We start from the raw sequence: 23,672 nt of genomic DNA, 5'->3' as shown, positions 1-23,672 counted from the left end.
GGTGCTTTTGAATATCCCACTAGCTGCCTATCTGCATTTTTAGACAGATACCTTCTAATGTATGGCCCGAAGTTACATAGGAACCTAAGCCTCATTGAAAGTCAATAGGATGAAGGATTCTAAGTGCCTAAATCACTTTTGAAAATGGCACTGAGGCTCAAGTGCTTTTAAACATTTTACCCAGGGACCCTGCCCAAAAGCTCACATTCAAAACAGGCAACTCAGATTGAGGAAGGGGGATGAATTTAAAAAAAAAAAAAAGCGAGAGACCAGTTTTTTATGTTTGTCTAGTTTGTTAACACTTTTTCTAAGGGAAGGACTAGATAAAGTCTATAGGCTCTACAATACTGGTCCAATTAAAAAAATAAAAATTAGTTGTTGTAATTGGACCAACTTCTGTTGGTGAAAGAGACAAGCTTTTGAGCTCCACAGAGCTTGTTTCTTTCACCAACAGAAGTCGGTCCAATAAAAGATATTACCTCACCCACCTTGTGTCTCTCATATCCTGGGACCAACATGGCTACACCACCATTGCATACAACAAGTGATCTGAAAGAGGAGAGGGTGTGGGTATGGCAGACAAAGCCAGCAAGCTGGATCCAGGCCTATCAGCCACATGGAAGAAGGTTCAGAGAAGAGAGTAGGGAAAGGATAATAGGAAGGTGGCAGTTAAGTCTTGTAGCTTGGTGTAACAGGGCAGCTGCCTCCGGAGCACCGGCTTGTGGACAGAGGTCACTCTGCAGCACCCTGCCCTGTTTCCTCCAACTCCTCAGGGCCCTCAGGAACTGCACTCTGATAGTCCAAAGCTAAATTTAAAAACATTCCCCTCCTGGGGTCCAATTTATTTAGCCCTTTGACAGTTTGGCCCATAAGACCCCAATGCTACAATTCAATGTCTTTCTCCCCTTACATAGGGAATCCCCTGCCCTCGTTCTCAGAAGCGGATTCCAGTTCAATCACCACTCCTAGGCTTTACCCAGGTAGAGCTCAACTTTCAGGGTCTGCCTTCCAAATTCCCCTGGTGTCAAGGTCTTCTTCCTGCTTTAGTCATCCTAGCTGGGGCAGCTCCCCTCATGTCAGGGTCTTCCCTGCAGGAGCCTTTCCTCAGTTTCTACCACAGCTTCCTGAGCTCCCACTTTCACTGCAGCCTCCCACTGCTCTTTACTGGGCAATTGCTATCACCTGACTCCTCTCAGGGGTGGCTCCTTAGTAAGCAGGTTTTGCTGGCCCCAGGCCTTCCATCCTTTAGGGCAAGTCAGCCTGTTACCCTTGGATAGAGCAAACGGGAAGAATGCTTAACCTTTGATACGGAATCTTCTTCTAGTGTTGTAGTTTTCCCAGATTCTACATAGTTTCCAAAGTAATTTTTCATGGTTTAAATCCCAATTCAGAAAGCCCTTGAGCTGCAATAGGCCATGAGCACATGTTTATCTTTAAACAGATGCATAAGTGGTGTCCTGAATAGGGATGTGCTCCTGAATCGAGGACTATGTATACATGCTTAAATTGCTCATCCAGAGCATTCTTATATCAATCACAGCTGTTAAATAGCTTTTTGTAGCCACATAATAACCAATGATCACTGTTTCATAAATTTATATACAAAGCTCCATTCCTGTAGATGTAGTGTGGAACAAAACCCAAGTGAAGAAAAAGGAGTTCCACAGCAAGACCAGACCCTCCTCCTCCCCACCCATCCTTCTGGTGCCTAATGTGAAAGAGGAGACTAATTACATTGATTCTGCAGTTCAGCTGAAAGGGTCACCTGATAGAAATAATGCTGCTTTGATGTTAAATGGCTTATTTATCATGGATTACCACTTCCCTAGAGAGTTACAGCATAAAAATAGCTACAAAGATGATGGCTTGCATAACAAACACAATTAACTCTTGCCTAATGGCTCAACAATTTATCTGTGATAAAAGCAACTGCAACATTCTTTTTCTCTCCCGGTTTAAAGGGTGCAAGTTTATGCTCACCTTCACAATAGATTCAGCACAGATAGTGAGAACTTGGTGAAAAGCCCTGTTGTAAGCCAGTACGTTGATGTTTCTTTCATGCGTTTGTGGAACCTGTTTGGTGTCTTGTATCATCCGGGTTAGAGGATAAATATCAATGACTGATGACCCTGTACATGGCAAGAGAGGTACTAATCATTTATGTGACTGTGCAAACTGCCATTCGAGGAAATGGATCTACTCTATATAAACCATTGTGTTTGATTTGAATTCAGCAAGAGAATATAAAGAGACACTTCTGGCCAGTTCTAGAGAATTTCTGCTGTCCGAAGAAAAGTAGAAAATAGTCACCTCTCCCAAGCACAATAAACAATCACTAAATAAGAATATTTATCATATGTTGCTGCCTTAGACAATCAACTATCCAATTTTTATGGGAGAGGCAACCCTAGCCCCAAGATCCATAGGAACTAGGAGATTTACAGTTCCAGAGTGGGACAGTGTAGGGAGAACAAATAAATGTCATCCTGACTGATAGCAATCTCACTGAGTAAAGCAATCCCAGAAGTCACTTCCTATAGAACAAAGCAAATCATCTGTAAGCTATGCTGTCTTTTCAATATCTTGGTTTATGCAGCACTGTCGGTGCGCATGGCACTTTGCAGACAAATAAAACCTACATCTCCTTGATCAGAACATTTACAGTCAAAATGAACCATGGCCTAGGGAAATGAGAGAAGGCTGAATAATGGTCAAAGTTTTCAACTGCATAAGCTCACACGCCTATTTGTGCAGTGTACACATCTAAATTCCCATTTTATTTATTGCAACCTAATTGAGCTGGTACAGGACTTAGGTTCAGCAGTGGATGTGTAGGAGGAGAAGGTGTCTGCAAGGTGCAGGGTATGATTCCAGACATATGGGGCAATATTAGAGAAAGCACCACTGTGCTTCTGTCAAAATAGGCAAATAGAGCATGATAGAGAGCAGGACTCATCCATAAACATTTGTATCTATAACGATGTATGGACATCAGAGGATTAAAATCTGAAGCCTTCTATGTAAATGCATATCAGGTAGATGACAGTAAGGATTAATTCTCCTAGGCATAACTTGGATCTCTTTCCCTCTCCAGCAATGAGGAGGAATTCATTTTACCTTTTAACAGAATCACTAGCAGGGCCTAGTGTTTAGTCATAATCAGCCTTTTATGGACTGTAGAACAGTTTGGGGAGTCTGAGTTGAGACAATTCATCTCACAGCTGAGGAAATATCCAACTATGTATCTGCTAATCCTATAGGATTTAAAACTTTAAATGACCCTTTTCACATGGAACTGTTTCACTGGCCTTTAGCTTTGAGAGACTCAATCAAATGCCAGACTAAACAGAAAGGTCAGGCAGACTAACATCTTTTACAGGAACGTAGGGTTCTTCTGCTGAATCACCCTAGGCATGTGTGGTAAGCCCCCTTCAAGAAGGCTCAAGTAATTGACAAATCAGGCTGGTAGGTGGGTCCAGTTATCTCAGATGTTGAGTTACAAGTGGTGGTATCCTCCCTTTGGAGGGAAACCCTACAAATAGCCAAACCTAGGAGGAAGCTCAGCTGCATTTTATGTTACTGAGTCATTGTTTGATTTACTAGCTAAGCCAAACTGCAGGAAGAGTCTGTGCACTCTAAATGGGGTCAGCCCTTTCACAACAGGTGTTTAATTTGGCAACATGGTCTTGTGGTTAAAACTCCGGGTTTGGAGTCAGTAGTTTGAGGTGCTATTCCCTAATACTGCCACCAATTAACCGTGCAAGTGACAAGTACTATAGGATCCAAATATATGTAAAATATGGGAATCAATAGACTACATGGACATTTAATAGTTGTCTACATCTCAAATTCTGCACAGGTTTAAGATGAAAACTAAGTCTTCTCTTCCCATCCCCTACACCCCATATGAACAATACTCCTTATGGCAGAAGTTTAAAGAAAAAAACAACACATGTAATACTGGGCTGCAGCAAACTGGGGTTCTTCCCTGGGGCCAATATGTCTACTTTCACCTCAGCCACTGCATTCAAACTATTGCTAATGCGGAGACTTGAGTAGCAACCGTAGATCAGGCCTGATAACACTCCACAGCCTGGGAAAGGGAGGAATCCTCACATACCTGCACCAGTGCAGATGCCCTGTGCCCAACTCAGCTACATGGGGTGCATGATGGGAGGAAGACACTGGGTGAAATGCCACTCATCTATGATTTATACCATGTACCTCCCAGTGATTTCATTGGAATTACTCTAGATTTATACTCGTATAACAGAACTGAATTTGGGGCTCTTTATTAAAGTCCAAATTTTGTTATCACTCAACTGAAGCCTTTTAACAAAGGGACCTAACTATTTATTTTCTTCCATATACAAAACTGAAAATAGATCTCCATTACAGTGATCAATAGTGGATTAAGAATATTGTTGTTTGGGTGCAAAATGGGAGGCAAGCATTCTGTCGGGTTCTTAGCTAACATGTTCAGAAGATGTCCAGAAGATATAAGCAGTGAATTTCCAGCTCTGCAGAAGTACTAAGATTACTGTCAGAATCTCCACTGTCTTCTGTCACTACAAAGTTGCAGAAATATGAAATAAGTTTCTTCTCTCCAAGAGACAGTGGAGTGTTGGCTCCATGGTCACTGTTCTGTTTCTAATACAATTGTCTTCTTTAAAAAAAAAAAAAAGAACATTCAGATCTATAGAGTTAGTGAGAAACTCTGTCACCACCAAGGCTTTGTGTTTTTAAGAAAAAAAAAGTGTATGTTCTTACCTCATGTTAACTAAGGCAAGGTAAAATCTTAGTGAAGACATGGCAGTTTGTAGTGTTTACATGTTAGCAGCTTGAGGTAAAGATTATAAAGGAATCTAGGGTTTACTCCAAACTGCTAAAGTGTTAAAACTACAAATTGACATGTCCTCACTAGGATTTTACCTTGTCTTAGTTACCACGTTAGCAGACATGAGATAAGAACATGGCTTTTTCCAGTGAGGACGAGATACAGAGAACCAAGTATTTAAATAAGAATATAAGAATGGCCATAGTGGGTCAGACCAATGGTCCATCGAGCCCAGTATTCTATCTTCTGACAGTGGGCAATGCCAGATGCTTCAAAGGGAATGAATAGACCAGGGCAATCAAGTGATCCATCCCCTGTCATCTAGTCCCAGCATTTGGCAGTCACAGGCTAAAGACACCCAGAGCATGGGGTTGCATCCCTGACCATCTTGGCTAATAGCCATTGATGGACCTATCCTCCATGAAATTATCTAGGTCTTTTTTTAATCCAGTTATAGTTTTGGCCTTCACAACATCCCTTGCCATCAAGTTCCACACATTGACTGTGCATTTTGTGAAGAAATACTTTTGTTTTAAACCTGCTGCCTATTAATTTCATTGGGTGATCCCAGGTTCTTGTTTTATGAGAAGGGGTAAATAATACTTCCCTATTCACTTTCCCCACACCAATCATGATTTTATAGAGCTCTGTCATATCCTCCCCCTTAGTCGTCTCTCTTCTAATTGGAACACTGCCACTCTTTTTAGTCTCTCCTCATATGGAAGTTGTTCCATACCCTTAATCATTTTTGTTGCCCTTCTCCATTTCTAACATATCTTTTTTGAGATAGGGCCATCAGAACTGCACACAATATTCAAGGTATGGGTGTAGCATAAATTTATATAGTGGCATTATGATATTTACCATCTTATTATCTATCCTTTACCTAACAGTTCCTAACATTGTTAGCATTTTTGACTACTGCTGCACATTGAGTGGATGTTTTCAGAGAACTATCTACAATGAATCCAAGATGTCTTTCTTGAGTTGCAACTGCTAATTCAGACCCAATCGTTTTGTAAGCATAACTGGGATTATGTTTTCCAATGTGCATTACTTTGCATTTATGAACACTGAATTTCATCTGACATTTTGTTGCCCAGTCACCCACTTTTGTGACATCCCTTTGTAACTCTTCGCAGTCTGCTTAGGATTTAACTGTCTTGAGTAATTTTTGTATCATCTGCAAACTTGGCACCTCACTGTTTATCCCTTTTTCCAGATAATTTATGAATATGTTGAACATGTTGAAATAGGCAGCCTTCCATTCCTCCTTGTTTTTAAGATAAGTTGTTCACATCCTTCCCCCAGCAAAAGCAGGGAGCTTCCTTGGAAGGTGGGAAGAGAACCTGCCACATCACAAAGAGTGTGTTCGAACTGCCAGGCCAGGAGGGAGGGGCTGGCAGCTGGACCACATTATGTCAGCCAGGAGCCTTTAAAAGGAAGAGTGTAGGCCATGGGAGATGCTCTTGTTCTCATGCAAGAACACACTTTTCCTGGCTCCCAGACTGACAGGATCCTGCCTACAGAGCTCCTAACCCAGCAGCCTGGAGGGCAAGACACTCTAAACTCGAGTGTCTTGGGAACTGACTGTGGTTGTAACATTCTCTGAAGAACAGTGACATGGGGAGAGATCCCTTTCAAGGGATTTAAACAAACAGATGGCAGGGCTGAAAGAGGGTGCAACTGGTTTCATTGTCCTGCAGAGGGGCTCAGCTTTCAAAAATTTGGGAAATTTGGCTTGAGAGAGATCATCTTCTGTGACTGTCACCTTAAGCCTCTCATACATACACAAATTAAAAGGAACACCAGATTTTATATATAAAATGAAACTCCTTCACCATGTCAAATGGAGGGATGCCAAATAGCCTTCATCTGTAAATGCCTCATTAGCCAAGTGTGGGAAATTTCTGTCATGTCCTAGATTTCTGCACATCCCCTGTATCTAACTTTCTCCACTGCCAGGCCATGCTGTCATCACCTTCTGCAAGCATGTTTCATAATATGGAATATCAAAAATTAAAATGAGGGGGAAGGTGTTCCTCATTCACTAATTATGTCTACACACCTGTAATAAGCGTGCCATGGTTATTGTCAAATATCATGGCATAGATCTGCATTTCTCCAGCCTTCCCCTGACTATCGTGGAAGATCTGCAGCAGCGAAAGGGTCTGTATATCCCACACTCTAAACACCTGGAGGAAAAAAAGATGCATGGTGTGTCACTATTATATTTCCAACTATTAACTATTTGTATTACTGTAGCAATTAGCAGCCCTAACAAAGGTCAGGGCCCCATTGCATTGGGTAATGCATAAACACGTAGTATGAGACAGTCCCGGTCCTGAAGAACTTACAATCTAAATAGACAAGATAGACAAAGAAAGTAGCGGTATCCCATTTTATGGAGGGTAAACTGTGCACACAGATGGAATTGCCCAATGTCTCAGAAGCAGTCTGTGACAGAGCTAGGATCTTAATCTCATGATAAGCACTGGAGGGGAAATGGCTTTCTCATCCCACTTTTCTGGTGCAATTTGGTACAAAAAATTGAAATCTCAAAAATTTTCATGAACCAAAAACCCAATGTTTTTTGTTTCAGTTTGGATCAATCTAAATGTTTCATTTTGGTACTTTTGAAATGTCTTGTGATGCTGACCTCTTTTTTATTAACGTTTAGTCTAATTAGCGTACACTTTGAAACAAAGTGGTTTGAAGCACCGGGAAACCAGGTTTTCTTTGTTTGAAAGTCTTGAAACTAAAAATATTTGTTTGGGGGGGGGGGGGGAATTGAGTTGGGAGATTCATCCGAACTGAGCTGGTTTCATGAACAGTTTCAGTTTCAATGAATATGTGTTTTTTGTTGAAAATTGTCAATGTGTCCTACTCCTGAGTCTTAGTCTGCTGCCTTAACAAGATTCCCTGGCCTTTCCCCTACTTTACACTTCTCGTATAGGCGTTGATAAAACACACACAGATACTAGATGACAGTATTTTCAACATTGTGGCCAGGGTCTCCAATGACAGACCAGGTATACAGTACTTTAACTACAGTCAGTAAGATTTATTTACATAAATGAATCTAACAGAAAAAGAATGAACAAAAAGATACACTTAAATACACCCCGCCCCACCACACATCCCTCACTGCAGTAGCCCCCAGAGGTCCTAATCATGAACAGCCAGCCCCCTGCTGTACACACACATACGGCTCTCAGTACTACCACGTTATGCCATAATGCCACGTTTTAGCACAATGGATTTCCCAATAACATAGACATATTATGCCACTAAAAGTTATTCTACTATCACCAGCAACTTTAGGCACAGATACATGTCTAGTCTCATTCAACAGCCAAAATATGGTGATCATTTCATGTATGTGCAAGTTACTTGGAGTAATTAAAAAGCACCATTATATTGTACTGGCTACACCCAGCTTTGACCATTGATCAATGGCAGGGTGATGTGTCTATTGTTTAAATACACACACAAGATATGTTAACCCTTATCTTTTCACTGGAAGAAAAGGTTGGGATGGTTCTGTAGTGTGACTAGTGATTTAGGATTTTTGAATGAAATACTCTGTAATCATCAGTCCTTTTAATACACCAGTAAAAAGCACACTGATCATTCAGAAGTTAACAGATTTTTTTTAAACCTTCATGTTAAATACCTTCTATTTGTAAAATATCACTGGCACCAGAGGGGGAAGTTAGAAGTAAATATTACTTTTTATCTTTTCCATTTATTGAGTCCCAGAAATTCCAGGGGTCTCTGCTTGTCCCAAAAATAGAAATAATCTGATTAGGATCCTGGAGCTCCTGCTGTATGTTGTGAGCCAGATGGCGGCCTAATGCCTTTTTGAGGTCGTTTAATATCACATGCGTTGCGCAATACCTGTGACTGCTTGATCTCCCACCCTATACAGAATCCCATGGGACCAGAGGAATTCAGATTATCAGAGCTCACATTATCAGAGCTCAGTGAGTGAAGGAAACAGCCTCACTTGCAGAAAACACATTTCAAATTCCAGATATACAAAGGTTTTTTTTTTTAAAATGGATAGTTGAAAGTACGTCCAATGCATCTATTTTATACACACACACACACACACACACACACACACACACACACCTCACCTGAAAGGTCTTCAGTTGTGGCCCCTCTCCATCAATGATCAATAGTTCATTTATGCAAAGAATATTGAGTGAAATAATCCATATTCACGGGCCTAAGGACACCACCACACATAGATGGGTCTACGAGCCAGAACCATGAATCCACTGTAGTTCTGCCAATGCTCACAATTTTACTGAGAATGTCTCAGTATTTGGCAGCTTTCTTAAAGCCCTGTCTGCTAGAGTCAAGAGCCTGCATTTAAAACTTTCATTTAAAAAAAAGTTTCTAGCCTTCATGTTTACAAAGAAAAGCTTGAAAATGTGAAGCAGTGCACCCTAAAGGCTCAAAGGCTCTAGCAGGCTAGCAAAGAGAACCTCAGATTTGTTTTATTTGGAAAAAAAGCATGCCTCATGAACTTTAAGACAATATTATTGGTGGTGTGGGGTGACTCATGATTTTTAAATACTACACTGGATGAAAGTTTGTGTCCTGTATTATTCAGGAGGTCAGGTGATCATATGGGTCCATTCTAGTCTTGAAATATGTGAATTTATGCCTCATGCTTGGAGTGGGGAAGGAAGGAGCAGCCCTATCTGCTTGGGGGTGCTGAGGGCATTGTAACTGCACAGTGCAGGGGCAGACATAATACCCCAGAAGCATGAGGGGGGAGTGCATATACGCACCGTTGCTACATCTATACTGTTGGCGTGCTGCCCTGCGTCCACTAACCAGTCTGTACATAAGGAAGAGAAAGACCAAAGCCATGCTGCCATCTCCATTCTGGGGTTTGCAACACTGTGGTCAGTGCTGGGCAGCCCCTTCCTCAACTGTTTCGAGTTATAGAAGTGTCTGTGTCTTATTTTCCTAGCTCTCACTCACACAAAACTCCCACAATTTAGAAAGAAACACAGGAGGAAGGTGATGTAATGCATGCAAAACAAAACCATTCTGAGGAGGGACACACTGCATTGTCCTCATTTGCTAGGTGCAGTTACATCTATTACATGAGAAAGAATGTGATCTTGTGGCTAAAGCTCTGGACTGGGACTTGGGAAAAGTGGGTTCTTTTCCCAGCTCTCCCACAAATTTCCCGTGTGACCTTAGGCAACTCACTTCACCTCTGCCCCTTGGTCTGTAAAGTGAGGATAATGATACTTTCCTGCCTCACAGAAATACTGAGACTAAATCAATGATTTCTGAGGAGCTCAGAGGCTCAGTGAAGAGCATGAAAATCTTCCAGATAAATATGCCAGAGACAGGTTTCATTTAGTCTTTCCCCAAAAGGGAGCGTCTCCTTGAAAAATAGGGCAGCCACATCCACAGCTATAGAAACATACAGAGTTAAGATATCTGCAGCTTCTGCAATAGAGCCATGAGTAGCTTCAGGTATAGAGATAGTGCAAGCAATGGGGCTGCTGCACCAGTCCAGGAGGAAGCAATTCTATGCCATATAGTCTGTTTCCGTGCCCTTGCCTTAGGGCACAATTTATTGATTGGACCAAATCTTAGGCAAAATTATTTCCTCTGCCCCCAGGGGCTACAATTCCCAGAGGCTTTTTCTTCTCCTCTCTCATCCTCTTCGGGTCCTTGCCCTAATCCAAGAACTCAGGCAAGCAGGGGTGCTGGAACAATTTTTATAGTGGGGGTGCTGATGATGGAAACCATGTGTTTGTTGTTACTACTTCAAGCCAAGGGGTGTGGCAGCACCCCCAGCACCCTAGTTCCACCATGCCAGAGCTTCTTTACAACTGTCCAGGTCAGCAGAGTTATTGCTGGCTTCATAAGACCCCTTTGTCGGACTATCACCTGACCCCTAACCTCACAACCTCAGCTTGGAGGTAACTGATCAGTCACAGGTGAGGCTGGGTCCAGTCACTCAGTGACATATGGTGAGAAGAAAATGCAACTTTTGGGAACTCCCATTCAAGCTAAGATTCTCCAGTGAATCTCCAGGATAGAGCTGCACATTTCTCGGAGGGTGGGTGAGAGGGATTCAAAAATAAAGATGCATTTAGTAGCTAGATTAAGGGCATTGTTGCATTACATATATGCAACCCCAAGGGATCTTATCTCTGCAACGGGAAAGAGGGACCTAAAACTCACTGTTTGAGTGACTTGACTATTGCAAAAGGATAGTGCCATGAGCCTTGTGGAAGCCACCCATAAGCATCAGCTCATGATAGGAATGGAAATACCAAGAGAAAAAGAAACCAACAGAGTTAAAAGCACAAATATCTAGGACAACAATAAGAGTAGAGCTCATTTCCAAATGCTTTTCTGACTATTATATTAGATACTACAGATAGGCACCCTATAAATACCTACCACAGATTAGACAGATAAAACATTTTTCTTGATCTCTTTCTGCTCACTGTAGGGATATACAGATCTGTCTCATCTTACGCTGGGGTTACGTTCCGCGGTCAGCGCGTAAAGCGAAAACCGCGTATAGTCAAAATTACATTGAGTTCAATGGCGGGCAGAATCGCCCGCACTACAGGTACAGTATTAAAATTGTTATTTTTCTCTTTTTTTGTTCGTTTGTTTTGTTTTTGCCGACCGCGTAAAACTGAAATTGCGCATGTTAAATGTGCATAAGATGCGACAGACCTGTAATTTCGTAAAGCTTTTAATGACATGCTACATACTGACTTCACCAATGAATTATGAGGAAATTACTTGCAGCCAGTATTACCTCAGAAGTGACCCAAACCATTATTTTATGTGAAACTCAAATTCACCATCCCCAGGATGCTATTGATTTAGAAACTTCTATCACTTGTAGGGAGAGGGCAGATTAAACTTTCATTAACGTCAGTTTGAGCTCTAAAGTAATTGCTCTTTAGTTCATCTCTCCTAGTGTCAAGAAAGCAAATCTGACAGGAAGAACATTTAGAAAAAACAAAAACACAACATCTGTCAACTTCAGAAAGAAAAGCAGTTAGGATCAAATTTATTACGGATGACTCAGAAGAATTAGCACCTTATATTAAACCTTCTCTTAATATGATGCCCTTTGAAGACTTAAGACAGTTGTTGGAAATGCTACTTTTACAAACTTACTATTAGATAAAGTTTAAAATGTCCCTAGATTCTGCACTGGAGCACAGTCCGTCTCTAAACCTGAGTACTTAACAACAATTTAAGCCTCTCAACACCTCTGTGAGGTAAGCACAGGAGGTATTCTTTCCATTTTGCAGCTTGGTAAACTTCAGCACAGAGACTCCTATTCTCAGAAAGCTATTTCAGTAGAAGTTATGAGCCTAAATCCCTTTGAGGATCTGGGCCAGAGAACTTAAGTGACTTCCTCAAGGCTACATAGCATGTTGGAGTTAGAGTCTGATCTAGAATCCAGGAGTCTCGACGCAATCCGCTCCAAGCACCATATTGTACTACTTGCTTCTTTTGAAAGTTTGTTTTTAAATGTTTTGGCACCATGTCGTGTTTGCTGGGTACAATGTGTAGGCAGCAGCTCTATACTTAAAGAGAACTCTGATTCAGTTAGAAACAGTCTTCACCCGTGATAAGCTCAACATCTAAAAAGAAGTGCATCACAAGTGACAGTAAGCATTTCTTCAAAAGCTAACTGCTTATACATTCATTTAAAAAGAACTATTGAGTATTTCTAACATTATAAAAGTATTAAGGGAGTTTTTTATTTTATTTTTAAAATATAGAGGGTCTCTTGGTTTGGAAAACATTGCTAAGAAGAAAAGGCAGCTGGAATTTAGAACCTGGTGTATTTGATAGTAAAATAAAGGTAGACAGTAATATATCCTGAGACTGAAAATATTCAAGGTTATACAAGATCGGAAGATAGAATGGAATTCTCTTGTCCTGGTGATGGACCTGAAGGTGGTTGGAAATTTCCTTCCTCACTAAACAATCTAATTCGTGCCTGAAGAAAAAACAAACCTAAACCAATTCTTATGGAATTCCAAGGTTTCAGGAACAATTATAGAATGGGGGTGGGGGAGGGGGGAGTCAGAACCTGGCTGTGTTTTAAAATTGTGCTGGTTACATCAGACATCATGGAATAGTTATACAGAAGCCTACTTGGGAAATGCAGATATAAAGGAAATGTCAACTGTACATTTAATTTGTTTTGAGGAAGAATGTGTTGATGTAAAGAATTTTTCATTCAGACATATGTTTCTCCGAGATGGTTCCTCCGGCCTCTATACTATGTCAACTGTATTTACTTAACTCTCCCCTCAGGAAGACTACAGAAATTGGAAAATTAGATGAAGCCTAGTCTAACATTTCAGATTATCTACTTGTGGTTTTGGTAAACACATGCAACTTCAAAAGCTTTGAGGAGGAGCATTGGAGAGAAAATAGCAAGGCAGAGAGAAGACTTGCAACAGGAAATTTGTGCGAGTGGAAAAAAAATTATGAAACTGACTTAATTGGATCAGCAAAAATGGAAAGTCAAAATGGGAATGAAAGTGCTAGAAGTTAAGGCAATTCTGCAGGAAGAATTCCCAGCATTGTGTGGAAAAGTAGTGGAATCTCAAGAATACCACAAGAAACAACTGGAAGAACTGAAGAACCTAATCATCCAAGAGCAAGTAGTTATGGAATCACAGTAGAGACTTGAAAAGAAATCTGCTGCAGATAATAAAGAGAAAAGTGTATAAAACCTTTTCAGAAACTCCAGTTTCATGTATGTCTGTTCATGAATAGATAAAATCAAACTGGAGACAGGTGGGTCTGGTATTCCCATGAACTCCTCAAGTTAAACTGTAAGTGGGAGTACTGGGAAGCTTCTAGTGAAGGTGCAATTTCCATCCTGTGTTATACAGGAGGTCAGACTACATAAACTAATGATCTTTTCTGGCCTTAAAAAGCAAACAAACAAAAACTCTATGACTCCTCTGGATGAAGGGAAGACAATCTTTATATCTGTTGGGAAAACCTAAGTTGCTTTATGTCTGCTGGCTGAGTCTGAGGTATTATCTATTTTCAGCACTGTGCTTTATGCTTGTTATGTTGAAGAACAAGTCAGAAAATGAGAGCAAGGGAAAGGCAAGCGGGAGGGATGATTAGGTTCTTGGATGATTAGGTTCTTCAGTTCTTCCAGTTGTTTCTTGTGCTATTCTTGAGATTCTGGGGCGGGAGGGATAGCTCAGTGGTTTGAGCATTGGCCTGCTAAGCCCAGGGTTGTGAATTCAATCCTTGAGGGAGCCACTTAGGGATCTGGGGCAAAATCAGTACTTGGTCCTGCTAGTGAAGGCAGGGGGCTGGACTCAATAACCTTTCAAGATCCCTTCCAGTTCTAGGAGATAGGATATCTCCATTATTTAACTTTAAGCCCTGCAAGACTATTCTCTTTCCAAGTGATATGTTAACACTGGAAACCTGAGATTTCAGAGGCTGAATATTAAATCATGCAAATCAATATATGACTGGACAAAGAGCTCATATGAGATGCTTCATTATGGACACCAGAGGGAAAAGGACCACAGCACACTGCTTGAGAACCAGCATGGCATAAAGACAAGGGTTGGAAACCTCTAGACGAAGACAAAATTTAAAACCAGTTAACAAATCAGATCGAGCGGAAGCCAGAAAGCACAGCAAGGCACACTGTTGGAGAGGTTTAGGGACTCATTTGCCAAGGAAGTGACCATTGGTTACAAGGTGTGGGTGTGCCATCAACAGCAGTATGTACCCCAGAGAGGACGTGAGTAGGCATGGTGAGCAACCCATTGGCACACAATCTTGGACTATAAAAGGATGCTGCTCCTCCCCTCCCCTAGAGCTCCAGGAGGCACTGTGTGTACCTAAGTTCACAAAATGCCTCCAGGACCTGAATCAAGTTGGTTCTGCATCTCCCCTTAGAGTCAGTTGCTTTGTAAGTCTGAATACTGTCCATAGAAGAGAATTTAGTTTTACATCCTGTCCTTCACAAAGCACTTTATAATCATGATTTAGTAATAGGAATGAATGAAAATCAAATACTTTCGTGCTGGCTCCTTGTTTGCTCTGCCTCCAATCTCCATCTCATGTGGAGGGAGTACAGTGATTTAAATGAGACAGCAGAAGCTCAGACAACAGCAGAACAGCATTCATAAATCTTTCTTGCCTCCCTCCCCCCGCTTCACCTTGATCCTTTCTCCATCCTGTGGCAGTGAGCTGGGGAGATTACGCAAGCAACTGTTTCACATGAGTAACCTGAACATAATGTGCCACAAGCACTGCTGAGAGGCGTAGTGCCACTGCTGTGTATTTACATACGCGCACGACTGTGCACGAACTCATACACGACACGCATTGACAGCAGGCAAATGCAAGCACATTTACTATGGACTTTAGGAGGTGACTAGTGGTAATTACCTTAGGGACAGTTATTCATAGTAACTTTGCTGTTCTAGTTATATATTAAAGAACTTCTCCTGACAAACTGACATGCTCCAACTACCCCTGCAAATTATGTGCATGCATCCCTCATGAGAAAATGCCAGTAGGCTCTGCCCTGTGAAAATGCACAAAAAACATTAAAAAACAATGGGGAGGAGTGGGAGAAAGGAGAAGGGCGACTGTTTCAACTCAAATGTACCTGAAATTAGTTAACTTTTTACTTCGAGCTGTTTCCACCAAACTTGCATGGCCTGTCTCTATTTATTTAAAGCATCTCTAGAACATTTGCTTAAGCTAAGGAGAAAGTGTTGTCTCTGTCTGCATGTCAACAGGGCTGGTCATCTAAGCACTGAAACGGATACACTCTTTCCAATGTGCTTAAAAGAGCACCACAGTACTATGGCTCCTGTGTGTATCCCAGACCCTGGCTCATCTCCTTGACAATTATTGGCAATGGTGGTAGCTTGCGAGGAAAAGAGAGAGGCAACACCATCTTGCATCATCCTCAGATTTGGCCAGCATTTGTTGATCAAAGAAAAGGTTATTAATCCACTGGGTTTTTAAGGGGAGAGGATGTGAAATTGCAGGAATCCTAGAGAACCCCCCTAAGAACCACCCTAAAGAGTACTTGACAAAGTTCCTTTTTATGCTTTAAAATTCCCATCATCCTGGTTGATAGGTTTCGTAAGTTATAGGAAATCAAGTGATTTTAATTAAGGGACATTAGAGTTACTCTAAACTAACCTCATCAGGATCTTTAGAGATGAATGATGCTACAGGACTTCATCGATTACACAAATGAGGCTCACCAAAATCCAGCCCCCTCTGGGGCAGCATGAAGTAGTCATTCTTCCTCAGTCACCATACTACACATTCAACAAATCAACACAGAACTGCTGAAATGTAGGGCTGAAAGGGATCTCGAGAGGTCATCTAGTCCAGTCCTGTGCACAGAGGCAGGACCAGGAGATGAGAAGAATAAAAGCTGCTTTTAGGCTGAAGTGTTGATTTCCCCCACCCCCAGTTATTGCATGGCTCAATTGTTTGAAAGTGTTCATCAAAGGTTATAGAGACATAGTGATGTGAGGTTCACAAAGAAGGGAACTATGTGAGACGTGTGCATGAAATGTGTGACCAGTGTCAGAGAACTCAAAGGGCAGACAAGGTCACTATGCATACAGCCGAGGTAAAGCTGCAGTTCTGCTTACCATGTTGTTTAACAGAGTAAGTTATCTGAAGAGAATGTAGTTGTCTCTCTTGTGATCCTTGAAGGTGATCGAGCCAGGTATTGCAGCTCTAGCTAATTACTGGAAGATGCAGGAACAAATTGTTACCAGTGGGATTACTCAGGTGGCTAAGGCAAGGAGGATATAGCCCTAGTATATTCATTCAGTGCTATGCAGGAGTTGGCTGAGCAACTAGTGCCTTATGAGAAAGATAATTTGGTGAAGTTCAAGATTGCCTATTACATTTCAGAATCAAATACCCAACCAGTAGTATTATCATACCAGGGTACAACCCAGACTAATGAGCAGCTGTCACCCCTGCCCTGCAACCTTGGGTTCCTTACAATGCCTTGCTGAAGTAGCTCCCACCTGGGCCGATCGCCAACAGCTTTCCAGTGTGCAAACCACACCTTGAGTGTCTGTGTGTAACTGCAGCCTGCCAGCTACACCCTGGTACTCATCAGCTTCAGTTATACTGTACCGTGACCTCAACACCCTTCCGCCCCCAAGTCCCAGATTTCCCCCCCAAAACATATGCTATGTTCTGCCCAGCCCTTTCCTGGACAGTACAAAAATATATTAAGTCTGTTATTCCTTAAAGGGAATAATATGCCAGTTTATGATCTCAAATAATTATTTAGACACTTCAGTTTAAACACACTGGATTAGATAAAACAGTAAAACACCTTTATTAACTATGAAGAGAGATTGAGTGAGTCTACAAGTACATAACATAAGAACGGCCATACTGGGTCAGACCAATGGCGATCTAGCCCAGTATTCTGTCTTCTGACACTGGCCAATGCCAAGTGCCTCAGAGGGAATGAACAGAACAGGCAGTCACAGAGTGATCCATCCCAATCATTTGCTCCCAGCTTCTGGCAATCAGAGGCTAGGGACACTCAGAGCAAGGGGTTGCATCTCTGACCACCTTGGGCCTACTCCATGAACCATTGATGGACCTACTCCATGAATTTAACTAATTATTTTTTGAACCCCATTATAGTTTTGGGCTTCACAACATCCCCTGACAACAAGTTCCACAGGTTGACTGTGTGTTGTGTGTAATGAGGCATAAAAGTCAGAAATTGTTACAGGAAAAAGGTAAGACGTTTACTAATACTTAACAAACAATATCAGATTTAAGCAAAAGTTTCTCACCATATGCTTTCAGCAGTTTTACTGACCATACCCTGTAGGTCAGGACCCCTCCCCCAGAGTCCAATGAATGCTTCCTTTGTCGCTTCAGGTGTGGTGAATGTGATGAGCAGGGCAAGAGAGGGGGCTGCCTTGGGCTGTTTGTCCCTCCTTTTTATGGTTTCAGGCCCCCTCTTGAAAAACATTTTCAGCTGGGCACTAGGAGACAAAGTCTCTGTGGAAGGATTGTCCACTGCTGGCTTCTCACCTGTTTGAGCTTTCTTTGTGTCCCTTCCTGCCTGATGACTATTTACTGCTTCAAATGAAAATTAGGCAGAGCACACACTCCCTTTGTTTAGGACAGACCTATTTGCCAACCTCAGTTTGGGCAGAGTTGTGGAGTTTGGAACGTGTGTTAATAATGCCATACAGGGAAATCTTACAACTTCACATACAAAGTTGCCACACATTTTATCAGAACAATGCTGACCAGCAAATTATGAGTTTTCAAATACCTTACTAGACTTGACCTGTGCAAAATTACTACAAAAATGTGTAGGGTGTGAACACAGGAGTATTGTCACAACCTGCTTCACAGGCACCAGTATAAATGGATTCCCACCTCTGGATTATGGAGTTATTCTGGAGAGAAATCAAGCAGGGACATAGTCAATGTGAATCTAATAGAACCTTCTGGCTTATTAGTGGGTACTGGACCTCTATTCCAGTTGAGCTGGAGGGAAAGGATCTAGCCAGTGGGGGCAGTGGGTTACACAGTTCTGAGTATTGTCAGTATAGGGCTTCATAATCCGTGATGGACAGGAAAAGGAATATCGTGATGTTTGAGGAGATCAGGTTTAGCAGACCCAAGTGTTGTGCTGGAGCAGAAAGCAGAAGGCTGAAAGATGACTGGGGAGGGAAGGCTGGGTAACAAGAGGTCTAAGAATTGCCATCAATTTCTTATTAGGCAAATATAAAGAGTTCACAATTTGGACCTACTGTTTGAGGCTGCTTGCAGATTCAGGAAGACAACACCGTATTCACATTTGGAAGGCTCCCTCTCCCTTGCAAATCACACAACCATAAATTCTAGAAAGTTTTTTTTTTTTTTTTATAAACAAGCTTAGATTCTGGAGCTCAATTCTGTAGCAGCAAAGTTGTGGAAACCCCAAGGATCTGAAGCTAGATAAATTCCCATCTATTTCATATTTATATACTTAATCTCTTAATCATCACATGCCTGTCCAGAGTCTATCTGCTGGATCACCACTATCAGAGCCCACAAGAGGAAAGACTGCATTTTTTGAAGGTACCTGTTAAATTGTTTAACATACCAGCTAGTACACAGATTTCCCTCAAGCCCCGCAGTCTCACACTGGCTCTAGGCATGCATTTCAAGTATATGTTGTAGAAATAAGAGAGACATAAAGCAGATACATGTGCCAAAATATATATATTTTTCAATTAACTCCAGTTCCTTTGTGGGCTTTGCACCTTCCAATGGCAAACTAACCAAGAGGCTGGATAGCTTGCATATTAGAAAAGGGTGAGAAAACTAAAAGCAGGAAAATTGAGCTTTTGATCTAACTTACTAAGAACAAATATTCAGCATTCTTGAAGCACTAAATAATCCAGAAGTGTGAATAAAGCTCCTAAATCTCTAAGGAAAACAATTAGCTACAAATAATTGTTATGAAAGCTATATCAGCAAGGGGAGGATTTTTTTTTTGATTCTCTAAGCAGTATATGATAAAATACATCAGATAAACATGGAGTTACATAATTTCCATGAAAAGACTCTAATAAATGGATGACTGGATCAGTTGTCCCAAATGTCTTTGTTCCAATTATCTTGATTACATTTAATAATATTGATATACAGTACACTTCAGTAACAATCCTGGATTAGATTTTTAGTTAATGTAACATCATGCTTACAGCTCAGCTGCCCTCATATTTTGGGAAGATCCAATGACTACATTATAAATACATCCTTAAAACAATGACATTTGACTTCAAAGTAGGTTAGAGTAAGTGGCAACACTAATCCTCTGAGTCAGGGATGCACACAGCTCCATCCAGCTTTTCAGAAGACAGGAGGCATATGTGACAACCTCACATGGCATGCACTGTGACATCTCAAAGCAAGCTTGGCATTAAAAGCAGTTAGATAGAGGAGACTGGACTTCAATAACATTAAGGTTTGAGTGCACCAGACCAAAGCCATGCCATACTAATGTTAGTCAAGTTAATGAAGTACACTGCTTCCTATTCTTCCCCCACCAGAACACCTAGAGTTCTGCACAAACTGGTCAGTGATAATTAAAACAAAATATGCATGATGGACTCTGCTTTCCATGGGTTTTTTTAACAATATATTTGATTTTGTGCCTAAATGAGAAGCTGTGTGGTGGAGATTGAAGAAAGGACAATGTGCATTGGGAGTCAGATTTTGCCGTGCCCCAAAGCAGATATGCAAGAGATCAACACCCTTGCTCCTCCTCTCCCCTGCACCGCACCCACCCACAGTCTATTAGGGAATGTCTACATGTCAATTAGACACCCATGGCTGGATTTGGCTAGAGCCAAATCTTGCTCACCTCACTCACCCAAGTAGCCCCAGTGGGCCCCTTCCCTTGTGTAAGCCCACTAGAGCCAATGGTGTTACATGAGGGAAGAATATTGACCTGTTGAGTTCAATAGATTACTGAGGTGGGTAGGAGAAGAAGGTTTTAGCCCTTAGTTTTAAGCAGCCTGATGTTTAAAATTAAAGCACCCAAAATCAGCCAAGTAATTATATTCTTTGAACCCTACGAGTAAAAGAAAGAATGGAGCTGTTGTCTCCTAAGTAGTCTTCAGTAAAAGGGCCACCATGTCCAAGCACACTCACTGATTTTATTGTGCTTGTTTTCACAGGGCACTCAGTGAAAGATCACTTTTCATATCATCCCTCCACCACATGCTTTAATTCAATGGTTCCTAATGTAGTAGTCTCAATGCAACATTGGTGGCTGTTCTGTTTACAGCCTACAAACAGAGAACTTGGATAAAACCATAAATATTCTTGCTGGTACGTTGAAATGCAACTTAATTTATCGTTCTGAATTTTAAGAAGTAAACACATAAGAACCAAAACCAGAAAGAGAAGAAACTGGCTTCTCCGTAAGGCAGTGAGATATTCCTGCCCCACCCTCCCTCTTTAAGTAAAGCTGTCCCATTTCAAACAGGCAGTCTGTTGGCTGACTTAGAATCCCGAATCACCTCAGGGCAAGTAGGGCAGGAAATCCCTCACACTGAAGGTGATAGCCCCTGTGGTATATCGGAAACTGGTTTAAAAAAATGACAAGCTATCTTTGTTGTGGGTGGTTTGGTCATGAGCCGACTGAGCATTCTAGACATTTTGTAATGCAAAAAAATGACATTTTGTTATTTGGTCTAGCTTCAAGATGTCAGAAGAAAACAGTAATGGGCAAAATCTCCATATTGAGGGAGAGTCCATGCAGAGTTTGGGTGTCAAGTTGGGAAGGAAGAAAAATATCGAAGAAGAGAGATATCCTTACTCAGTACTGTTCTCTGTGGGCTGGATCCCTGCTTCTTTCACCAGCTATTCCAACCTCATCACCACACTGTCTGCACCCCTAAGATTCCAAGGGCCTTTTCTTTCTTCTGTAATTTTACTTTCACCCCCATCACTAACATAATTGCTACTTAGGGTACCCTGCAGAATCAAGGCCTATGTGCCTCTGCAGAGCCCTATTAGCTGCAAACATACAGCCTCATATAGATCTCAAAACAAGTTACAACATGGGAATGCACTATCCCTTTTTCCCAGATGGGGAAACTGAGACAGAGAGAAGTGACTTGACCAAGATAACACCACAGGTCAGTGGCAGGGCCAGGAACAAAACCAAGTGCACTGGAATGGGAGTCATGGAGTATTATCTACTGGACCATGCTGCCTCCCTTTAAAAAAAAAATAGGCTGGGCTTTGTGTGGGGGCAGGAAGTGCAGTACAGGCAGGTAAAGCAGCTGAGGTGTAGGGGTGGGGTTGGCAGTGGGATGTCACAGGGTTAGAGTGGGAAGGTGCAGCAGTAGGGGTACTAGTCACATAGTACAGGCAGGGCATGATATGGGAATTGTTCTAGGGTTTGGAAGAGTTGGGGACATGGTGGTAAATTGTGAGTGGGGGAGCAGAAGTCAGTTCATGAGACTGCACTGGTATGGCAGGTTTGTACAAGAGTTGGCAAAGTAAGAAAAAAAAGAAATGCCCTCAGGTATCTGACATGGGCAGGTATGGCCCACCCAGGGTAGGGTTACACACTGCATTTGGGGCTTGATCCTGTGTCCATTTGTCACTGCTGTCCATTCCTGAAGTCACAGGGATTAATTTAGGGGCAGACAGAGACCACAGGGAGCAGCTGCCCTGCAGGAATAAGGGATCATGAGGCTGCAGGAGCACAGGCAGCAGCATTTCATCCCCCAGGGTCAGACAGCCCCTGTGCAGAACGATCAGGACCCTCCTGGGACTGAGCTACTGACTGCTGGGGAGCTGGATGATTGGTTCATGGAGAAGCTTCAGGCCTTCAGAACCATTCCTGGTGTGGGGGGGTCGGGTCCATTCTCTTTTCTCTGTTGCATAGAGTATCCTGCAGAGTTTACTTCTGTTAATTTCTTAAACTTGTGACAATTCTTGCTCCTGAAAACTGACTTCTACAACCACTAGTGTCAAAATCTAGTTGTATGTGTGTAGTTTGTGGGATTAGGAGATTGCTGGGTAGATAAACAGAGTCGGAAGCATTATACACATTTGCAAATAAATACATAGATAAATAAATAAATAAATAAATAAATAAATACAATTATCGATCATTTTTAAAGCATTAAATCCCCAAATGCTTAATCAATTTTCTTAATATACTTGCTACCAATAAACAAACAAATCCCATATATTTGAAAGCATATAGGCATGGTTCTGGTCTTAAAAGGGAATTCAATGGGAAAGTGATTGCAACCATAGCCCCCATTCCTACAATGTGCAAATGGACTGCTACACCCATGTATTTTATATTGCAAAATCAAGGCCTTTAATGATGGGAACAGTATCACCTCTCTATAATTAATTCCAGGCTCAATTATGCTTCCACTCAAGTCAATCAGAGTATTTGCCATAGATTTCAGAGGCAGAGGACTGGGCACACTTTAAAACACTAAAATATTAATTTAATTAAAATTGCTAAAAAAGAGTGTTCTACCGTGCTGAGGGCTATATAGACAGATTAATAACCTTTATACTGTGTGTTTTTGCCTTTGGCTTACAACGCCTAATTCACGTCATTGTTCATTATCTACCCATATATCTTGAAGCAGCAAGGTCTATCACTCAGCTGTAATTCTGAAGCCTGAGGTGGCATTTCTTCTAGAAGTATATATGTACTATAAGAGGTTTTTTAGTAAGTGTCCTAGGATGTTGCTTCTGTACTTGAATAAGCCATTTTGTTTTATATTCCAATTTCTTTTAGATTTAAAAGACCAGATATAAACTCAGACACTGTAAAACATTATCTCCCTCATTCTGTTCTTGGTAACTCTCAAAAATTATATTAATATTGGGAATTCTGTGCATAAAATCAAGAGGAAAAATATTGCAGCCATTTTGAAAAACCATTCACTGTACACCAAACTGGGCTATTGCTTCTGTAGAGTCGGTTCAGACAATGAATTAAATACATTCATATCGCTAAGCCATACAAAAAAGACTGCAACATTTCCAATAGTTACGTATGAGTTTTCATGTTATATATGAGGAAGCTTAGGAAAACTTGTGGAGGAAAGTTGCTGCAGATGGCTCGTATGCTTAAGGTGAAAATCTGGGACAAATAACATTTGGGAATTAGATAAGGTACATCTACACTTTCAGTGGTGTGTAGAGCAGTGGTTCTCAAACTAGGGCCACCGCTTGTTCAGGCAAAGCCCCTGGTGGACTGGGC

The 23,672-nt window shown here is 41.5% G+C and overlaps 1 protein-coding gene across 1 annotated transcript in view; it reads right to left on the bottom strand.

Annotated features, from left to right (window-relative positions):
- The window catches only part of WDR64 (WD repeat domain 64), a 127,725-nt gene that overhangs the window by 39,325 nt on the left and 64,728 nt on the right, over window positions 1-23,672 (bottom strand). Inside the window, exons 10-11 of the mRNA XM_065589127.1 lie at window positions 6,906-7,032; window positions 1,981-2,129 (exon numbers count right to left, since the gene is read on the bottom strand). Of these exons, the coding sequence (XP_065445199.1) occupies window positions 1,981-2,129; window positions 6,906-7,032 (276 nt within the window). The remainder of the gene's footprint in view (window positions 1-1,980; window positions 2,130-6,905; window positions 7,033-23,672) is intronic.

Source organism: Chrysemys picta, chromosome 3 (genome assembly GCF_011386835.1).
Source record: "Chrysemys picta bellii isolate R12L10 chromosome 3, ASM1138683v2, whole genome shotgun sequence".
Taxonomy (NCBI): Eukaryota; Metazoa; Chordata; order Testudines; family Emydidae; genus Chrysemys; species Chrysemys picta.
This window is presented reverse-complemented; position numbering and strand designations above follow the sequence as displayed.